The 9,258-nt window shown below is 25.9% G+C and overlaps 2 protein-coding genes across 2 annotated transcripts; one reads left to right on the top strand and one right to left on the bottom strand.

Moving 5' to 3' along the window:
- Window positions 1-49: 49 nt before the first annotated feature.
- Window positions 50-3,354, top strand: LOC132920256 (tRNA (guanine(10)-N2)-methyltransferase homolog). Its single transcript, XM_060982501.1, has 9 exons — window positions 50-561; window positions 665-730; window positions 875-1,117; window positions 1,183-1,317; window positions 1,379-1,535; window positions 1,981-2,087; window positions 2,542-2,683; window positions 2,756-3,081; window positions 3,138-3,354. The coding sequence occupies exons 1-9, from the start codon at window positions 502-504 to the stop codon at window positions 3,300-3,302; spliced, it is 1,401 nt and encodes a 466-aa protein (XP_060838484.1). The 5' UTR covers window positions 50-501; the 3' UTR covers window positions 3,303-3,354.
- A 3,575-nt stretch (window positions 3,355-6,929) lies between these two features.
- Window positions 6,930-7,913, bottom strand: LOC132922287 (sentrin-specific protease 8-like). The gene has a single exon (XM_060985722.1). It carries the CDS (start codon window positions 7,654-7,656, stop codon window positions 6,982-6,984), a length of 675 nt encoding a protein of 224 aa, XP_060841705.1. The 5' UTR covers window positions 7,657-7,913; the 3' UTR covers window positions 6,930-6,981.
- Between the last annotated feature and the right edge of the window lie 1,345 nt (window positions 7,914-9,258).

Here is a 9,258-nt window from a genome sequence, read left to right as displayed (position 1 = left end):
ATCGATGCGGAGAAGAAGACTGATGTTTTTGCGGTCCGGCTTTATACTGAGACAGCCGCACGAAATAATGCATCAATCATTGCTCGGCTCGATGAACATCGCAATGGTTTATTAACTTTTTCTACTCGGAAGTCAAAATTGACGATAATAATATATTCGAGTGTAATTTTAAAAGCTGCGATTTTTCACCGTATACACTATCGCCATCGATGTATTTCCAATCCAAGCATGGTTCGTTATCACGGAAAAGATATAATATCGTGATAACATTTAAAAGGAAAGCAACACGTTCTCGTGTCTCCTGAAATTCGACCATAAATATTTAAATAATATTATTTTTATGTTGCTATAATTTATAAATTATAATAAATTGTAATTATTTAACTCGTCACTAATCACCAACTACTACCTAATGTTCCTCTACTAGCCGTGGTGACTGGTGACAGAGTTGTGTTGTTCTTTGTTTTCATACTTCAATAATTGTGTAATTGAGTCGTTCACATGAAGCGTGTACAATATTTACTTTGGTTCGCTCATGAGCATGTATCTTTCCGGTTACACGTAAGATTTTTAAGATATCACCAACAACCACTACTATATAACAATTTCTTTGTAGATTCTAGTTTTAAATAGGTATATTTAATTTGTAACTGGTTACTTATAGGAAATTGAATCTATTGCTTCTGTACTGAAAATACCAATAAAATGGCTTGAACCTCCGTCTGATAAAGTAAGAACGATTTGTGATCATTTACCAACTAACTTAACTGATTATTCAATTGAAATTTTTATTTTCAATTTTAAAAAGTTTAAATTACTTGAGACAATAATATTAAGTAAGATTCTAAAATAATTTTTTCTTTTCATCCATTAGCCATGGTATTTGGTTGAGCTACCATCAGAAGAGGCTGTACAAAAATTGTCTGCTCGTTCAGTAACTATGAGACGTGCTATACAGTTATGGGCTGATGAACCAACTGTACCAAGACTTCATGCATCACTAAAAGAAAAATGTTTAAATGGTTTACTTGAACCATATAAATCAAAATCATTCAAAGTAGATGTAGATTTATTTTGTAATTCACAAACGCAGGAAGAAAAACTAGAACGTATAGAAGTAAACCGATTTAAACATTTCACATTTAATCTAGGTGGTTTGATGATGTTATCTTGTTCCACTAGTCGTTCAGTTATATGCCATTTCAAGGACACGTGGATCTTAAAAATCCAGATGTTATATTTCAATTTATTGAGTATTACGGTTTAGACCCAACAATTGTACCAGAAAATCCTTTACGTACATTTTTTGGCCGAGTAGTAAGTGTATTATAGTATATTTTTATTTAATTTTTAAAATTTATTAATATTGTTAATGAAGGTATCAGAAAGCGGACGCCCATTAATACACGAGTTGTCATTAAAAAAACGCAAATTTATTGGCAATACTAGTATGGATCCACAGCTTTCTTTATTAATGGCAAATTTAGGAAAAGTTTCTAATGGTGACTTAGTATTGGATCCATTTGTTGGAAGTGGTATGTGTCTTAACATTTAGTTAAATTTAAATCTATTAATATATGTTATTGTTAAGCTATGTATTAAAAATTTACTATTTTATTTTTAGTTCATAAAAGAATTATTTACAATCAACAGTTATTATTAAAAACTTCCCTTATATTTACAATATACATATTTATATGATTTATCAGTTATTACTAATAAGCAATAATCATCAATGAATTTTGCACTTATGTGTTTAATTATCAGTTGTATTTATAATAAGGATCTTTTCACCCATTAGTTCATTTTGTAAATTAGTCACAATCTTTTTTATTATTATATAATAAATGTGTACATTAATACATTGAATAGTAATAAATAAGTTAATATTGTACGTAAATACTTAGTTTGTTATATCATGTATTATGCCTGTTTTACACAAATGTAAGAATAATATTGAAATGTATTTACTTTATCTAGGTTCATTGTTGGTTGCTGCTGCAAAATTTGGCGGCCATGTAATTGGAACAGATATTGACTTCTTAATGCTTCATGGACGTACAAGGCCTACAAGAAAGCAGACAAGAGTAATAAATATTTAATATTACCTATTTTTATATAATTTTTAATTAGATTTTATGATTTTAGTATTATTAAATAGTTATTTGTTTATTGTGCCTAATTTAAAATTTTTCTATTTATGTAATATGACTATACTTACATCTTTTATGTATATTTAGAAATGGGTTCTTTAACTTTTCAAATCCTCAAACTGTTTGAAATTCAATAAAAATTTAAGTATTAATAGTTGAACTATTTATAAAGTTAACTTAATATAAGTATGACAACGGATTCAATTTTTTTTTTCGTTAATACTGCTTTACTTCTATTATATTCTAAAATGTATTATGGTTATATTTTTAAGACTTTAAAGTTCAAATAGTTAGAGAAAATTTAAGACTTGATCCATCCATACTATTATGGTATTATATTTATACTATATATATAATATAATTTATTTATTTTTATTTTTATTTTCAGCATATAGCTAGAAAAGATGAAAGTATCGAAGCTAATATGGTACAATATTCTTGTCTTGATAAATATATTGATGTAATTGTTGCTGATTCAGCTTTACCATTTTGGCGCAATGATATAGAATTTGACTGTATCTTAGCAGATCGTAATATAAAATGCATTACAATAATTAATGATTAACAATAAATTAAAAATAATAAATTTTTTTTGTCTATAGCTCCATATGGTATTAGAGAACCAACTGAACGAATAGGCTCTAAAGAATCTTTACCTATTCTTAAAAAGGAAGGATCTCCTGTACATTTCCCATCCAAAGTAGAATATGGATTAAATGAAATTATCAAAGATCTTATGTGGTTTTCTTCCAAACACCTTAAGTTACATGGAAGATTGTTATTTTGGGTACCAGTATTTCGACAAGATTACAATGATGCTCAGATGGCTAGGCATAGTTGTTTTAAATTAATAGGAAACTGTGAACAGGTGTTGACCACATTCACAGCTAGGCGGCTTTTGATTTATGAAAAAATTAAAATACCTCAAGTAAAATTAAGATACTAAACAGAAATAAATAAATACTTATTTTATTTTTATTCCAGGATACTGATGAATGTAGTTCTGCAATACCATCTGCTAGTACTTTTAGAGAAAAATATTTTACTCATGGAGATGAACATCGTCTTACACGAAAGCAAAAAAAAGCAGAGGCTGCCAAGAATAAAGAAATTTGGTTTGCAAAATTAAATAATGTTAATGTGAAATAAGATTAAATTGTAAATTCCAATGATCAGTAAATAAAGAGTAACATAAAGATAATACTTTTTATTAGATATTAATATTTTAAAACTTAATTTACAACGATTGGTATTTGATCAAAAGGTATTCAAGTAGTTATTAATATAATAGGTATATTATTTTGGTCAACCAAACTATTTGTTTTTACTGAGAATTTGGAAATATTACTATTGTTGTATATTTTATCATACATACATTATTTTTCTCATGATTAAAAAAAGTATGGTTCCACACCATTTAATCTTGCAAAATAACTGTTATCAAATGAACCTGAACTAAATATTATAAATAGTTCATAAAATACAGCTGAATATTTTTTTTTAAATTATTTTCTATGTATACTCAAATTCTATACAATAAATAAATTAAATTATTTAATTAATGTGTAATAAAATAGAAAATAATTTAGTAACTATCTTCATAAAATAACCCTTTACATACACAGGATGATCACCAAGCAATTTTTTAATTTTTAATACTTTTTAATAGGAATTACTGAATTCTCTAATTCTTAATATATTTTTTTTTATTACTCTAAATATTTCTAGTATACTTCTATTTTTTCAAATGAAAACCCTCCTTTTTATTGTATATAATTTAGAAAGTAATTTTTTTTTAAATTTTGATATACCTGATTTAAAATTTGATTGAATAGTTTTTTAGTTATTAAAATGTTATTATTAAAGATTAAAGTTCCTAAAAATGTTTAAGTAAAATTTAAATGTAATATCAGATCTTGTATTTATTATAATCTGACAATTTTAAAATTAAAATTTTCAAAATACCAAAACACCCATTTTCTTAAACGTTTGCTATAAACCTATTATCCATAATTTACTAAGTCAAATAACTAAAACTACTCATTTGAATTTTGATGTCAATATTTTCAGAAAAATTTTCTGCTAAATAATTAACAAGTGAAAAGGAAAAAGAGTCATTTAAAAAACTGAAGTTTTTTCTCTACACAGGACACTTCTCATGTAGTATAAAAAGTTTTAAAATATATTTAAAAAATTGAAAACCAGATCTTTATTACTGAATTTTTAAAGAAAAAGTGCAATATAAGCATGCTTAGTGAATCATTCCATTTATTATAGATATAAGTTTAAATAGTTATTCATTAAAAAAAAAAAGATTTTGAATTCTTCTCGTGTAAAATGTTATAAATACTTTTTTTAGTTTATCCCAATTTAAAGCAAAAAAAAAATGTAATCATTTATAGTTCTATTTATATTTATAATTTAATGAAAGTTAACAAGATACCCAATATGAACACTTTTTTTAAAGATCAAAAATTGTAGTAAAAAATCTTATACTTAACATATTCTTGAAATTTACTTTTATACCAATTTAATTTTGAAGTTAGTAAAATATAATTTTGAAGTTTAGATATTTTAAGTCTAATTCAAGATTTTTTTGTGGAAATTCTCAAGTTTATGTTGTAAAAAAATTATAATTATATTATTACTAAATTACTAAATCATATTATTTTGATTTTATAACTTATTTTAAATAATGTTTATTCTTTAAATGTATAACTATCATTTTAACTCTTTACAGTACATTATTATACATTTATATCTACTAGTTTTATGTTATTGAAGATTTTAATATTGGATATTTGGTCATGGATTGCTTGCTGCAAATCATTATTTACCGGATCAAAGGACATATCACCACAATTATTTATTTAAATTGACCAAAACCAATTGATTAAAATCCAACCCGCAACCATATAACCATATTATATATATATTTTATACACGTATAATTTGTATAGTCTAGTACTTGTTATAATATATTTGGTAGGTATTTGTCATTTGAGTTAATATATTTAAACCACGATAAAAAAAAATATATAAGTTTGGAATAGCGGCTAAAAACTAAAAAGTGCTTAAAATTTATCTGGTATCACAACTAAAATTTTACAAAGTTATTTTAATAATTTTATTCAAGTGATGTGACCTATTCAGAATTTAAGTTTTAAATAATCACTTCAGTAGGTATGAAAATGCTCTTCGAGGTCTTCAACACAGTTAAATTTACACCATAATAATAATACACTATGTTAAAAATCAAATCAATCACCCCATAAAGATTTAACGACCTTAACTAAAAGTGCATTGCATCCCAAAAACTTCTGATTATTGCAGCACTGAACCATTTATAGTATATCTACAAATACAATACATGTAACAATTGTAACAGTATTGTAAATTCTATCTCATTCCGTACTAGGTAAATAAAAAAAAAACTATGATGAAGTTTGAAAGTATGTTTAATTCTAAAAGTAATGGTATTGGAACTAGGTCCGTTTTTATTCACATTGTTCATCAAGTTAGAGGAATTGAAAAAAGCCACATGAGTATGTGACATCATAGATCCGAACACGACACAATACCATATTTTGAGAAAATTTATATGTGTGAAAGTTGTTACAAAGATTTACCTATTTTAAAATTATACCTACCAATTGGCGACTAGTTTTTTTTATTTTTATTTCTTTTGTAATATGTATACTGTGTGTCCACGGAAACAGAGTAGGTTCTTTATCACTCATTACCCTATACCTATATATTTTTAATTATGTTTGTGGGGACATTAAACAAGACTAATGGTTCATAAATACCGATGACATATATTATTTTTAGCTCATATATTTTGTGCACTTCTATTTTTTTTAATGGTAACCCCTGTCCCCTATTTTGAATGTCATTTTTTGATATTTTTTCATGTAATTTTGATCGATCTACTTGTATTTTAAACCAAAAATTGGGAAAATTAGAGCTAGGTATAATTTAAAAATAAAAAATTTAATAAATTTAACTTTTTTAATATTGTAAGTATTTTTTTTCTTTTAATTACCGTTTGAAACATTTATTATTAAAGTAATAAATTATTTTCTTAAAATGTTACTGAAACCAAAAACTTGAATACTTTTATTCAATTAATAATGCTTAAAAGTCCATAAAATATAATACTCATAAATTAATAGTTATAACTGTCATAAGATTCATTTTTGATAAAACATTCACTTATTCCTGAAGAACGACTCAAATCAAAGAAAATGTCTTAACCGTTTACACCACACATATGTTTTAAATTCTCCTAAACATCTCCTAAAATAATGTTATTTTTCTTGCATTGGATTATTTTTAAGTCTTCCTCATAATTTAAAGATAAATAATTGAGTTGTGTACTTCTTTAAAATGAAATTTTGGGTTGGCTTTGAATGAAAAATAATACAACGATTAATTTAACTATCTTGTATTTACTTATTTAAACTAAATTATAAAAAAATATAAGGATAGTAATGTAAATCAACAAAATATTAATTTGAGTGCATATAAAATTACATTATAATAAGATCAATTTTATAAAAGAATATATTATATAATTAAAAAAAAAAAAAATGAAATAGTGAGGTTATTTCATTACATGTTAGTAGTTGGTCTAGATCATTTTCCAATTAGATAGATTCTTGCATAACAATAAAACTATTTAGTTTAAGTGCTATAAATTATTAAATTTCATAAACAATGTGATAAATTATTTAAAAATAATATTTTAGGAACAAAAAAATAAATAAATAAATATACATCAGTAATAATAATATATTAAAACAATAGTTTAACACGACCCAAGCTCTTAGGTAATTTCATTTCTTCTTGCTAGTTTATAAATCAGATCAACTAAACTAGTACGTTTATTTTGTAGATCGTCCACATCCACTGGATCTACTTCACGTATGTCTAAATTAGCACAAACATATTGTGCAACATTTTCTGCATTGCATATCAAATGTATTCCGCAGTCATAACTATTCTGTTGCTGTCTGGTCGCCAACGGAGTGATGATGTCAACAATGTCTTTAAAATAAAATTTCAGCTTTAGAGCTAATTTTCTTGCTTGTTTTTCATTGGAATCAAATATCGAATCCATGTGGAACAGACGTCTGTCTTGCGCCCCATACACTACCAGTGACCAGTGGGTACCACCGACTGTTTGCAATTGTTCCTGGTCGTTTAGAGGGAAGAAAATGTATGAATAGTTTTTGTCTTTGACCAGTGGGTCAAGAAATACGGCTATGTCATCTACATTGCACTCCTTTATGCATTGTACAATTTCCGGGCTAATAAAATAAACCTTTGGATTGTTCTTGAACACTTCGGTGTTCAGGTATTCCATGTAGAAACCGATGACGGAATCGTTCAGCCATTGGTCGTCGACGAGCAGACGGACGTCTGATTCGTGTAGGAGAAAATTCTCGTAACTCAACACTACTGGATCTTTTTCTTTAGACGATGTACGATTATTACTCATGGTGGAGGTGATTTTCGGTGAGAAACGCAATATTGTTATTAAAAAATATATATAATGGCCGATAGCAGGTACTAGACACACGATACACACGATTTGCAATAATGATCATTAATATTTTACATTTTCTTACTCGTTTATTTACAGTGACTAAGTTAACGTAAGGATACGGGTTTACTGCATTACAGTAATATTATTTTTTTATTATAACGTTTCAGTAATTTTACAACAATGATGAATGAATGAATAATGATAAATTGATTTTATGATAAACACAGAACAAAAAGTAAACAAGAAAAAAATAACAGTGTGTCCGGACTAGAGAATAAAAACTATGTTCAATGTTTAAACCGTAGAAAAATGTAGAAATTTTCGCAAAATATTTTTTACGTTCGCTGAAGGTGAAACCATTGATTATAAAATAGATTTATTCTATAGCCAGCGGCGTTCACATTTATTTTAGATTCCGAACGGAGTGATGAATGTATTGATTTTACAATGATGTGTTTTTTTTTTTAAATGTAATTTAGATAAACTTTTATATCAGAATTACCATAGGTCATTTGAGCTTAATGCTTAATTTACATAGTATATTAACCGTCGATTTTTAAATCATATTCTTCACTCATTTCTGTGTTTAGGTATATTACAAATACATTTTTTTAAATTATAGTATAAAACGTATTAATAGATTTTTTTATGAAGTACTCCAAATTATCAATACTATTTCTATTCATCATCTGCAGTTGAACAGTTTAAATTACTGTTATTAAATATTACTTATTTCATTTTCAGGGTGAATATAATTAATAGGTATTCATAAAAAAAATAAAATGTAACAATTATTGAAATACATTGCCACATTGGAAATTAAAGACTAAATAAAAATAGATTCAAACATTTTATAATTGTTCTCATTTGGGCTACATAAATTATCTACCATAGGCTATAGTAAAACAGAAGTCAAATACGTGGGCACAAAAGAACTTAAAAACCATTTAATCAATGTTTATAAAATTTTTAAATAGTACGTTTCATATTGGATAGTGGATACCTTATTATTTAACATTTTAGATTCTGAACGGAGTGATGAATGTATTGATTTTACAATGATGTGCGTTCTTTTTTTTTTGTGTGTGTCTACTGTCTATCGTCACGTTTTGGAGTAGTAATAGTGGCTAGTGCTTTGATTTTTGACTTCAGCCCCTCTTTAATAAGAAAATTGAATCTAGTTGGTACTAAACAGTAATTTTCTAAAGCTTCAGGAAAAACCCTGAAAAAATAACGGAAAAATGGGAATTTTTACGCATAACTTTTTAACAAAATCGATTTTTTGATTTTGCTGTAACTCAAAAACCATTCATTGTCAATACTTGAAATTTTCACCAAATGTTTATATTAACGATTAAATTTTCAAAATATTTAGAATTTTTTTAAACTATTTATAGACCATTGAAATTTTCGATTTTTCTAATTTTTTTTTCTTGAAATGCTGATAAAATAAATTTGGCTTTCCAAAAAATCTTTGAAGTTTAATACAAGGTTTATAATAAGTTGTTCTTATTGTAGTAAAAAAAAATCAAAAATCGTCAGTCACAATTTTTG

The sequence above is a fragment of the Rhopalosiphum padi genome, chromosome 2 (genome assembly GCF_020882245.1).
Source record: "Rhopalosiphum padi isolate XX-2018 chromosome 2, ASM2088224v1, whole genome shotgun sequence".
Taxonomy (NCBI): domain Eukaryota; kingdom Metazoa; phylum Arthropoda; class Insecta; order Hemiptera; family Aphididae; genus Rhopalosiphum; species Rhopalosiphum padi.
This window is presented reverse-complemented; position numbering and strand designations above follow the sequence as displayed.

What these genes read in the sequence shown, in the direction of transcription:
- LOC132920256 (XM_060982501.1), top strand. Translation starts at nt 502, where the DNA reads ATGAAGCGTGTACAATATTTACTTTGGTTCGCTCATGAGCATGTATCT. An exon ending in AAAAACTAGAACGTATAGAA is followed by an intron (nt 1,118 to 1,182) that starts GTAAACCGATTT and finishes TTGTTCCACTAG; the next exon opens with TCGTTCAGTTATATGCCATT. An exon ending in TGACTGTATCTTAGCAGATC is followed by an intron (nt 2,684 to 2,755) that starts GTAATATAAAAT and finishes TTTTGTCTATAG; the next exon opens with CTCCATATGGTATTAGAGAA.
- LOC132922287 (XM_060985722.1), bottom strand. Translation starts at nt 7,656, where the DNA reads ATGAGTAATAATCGTACATCGTCTAAAGAAAAAGATCCAGTAGTGTTG.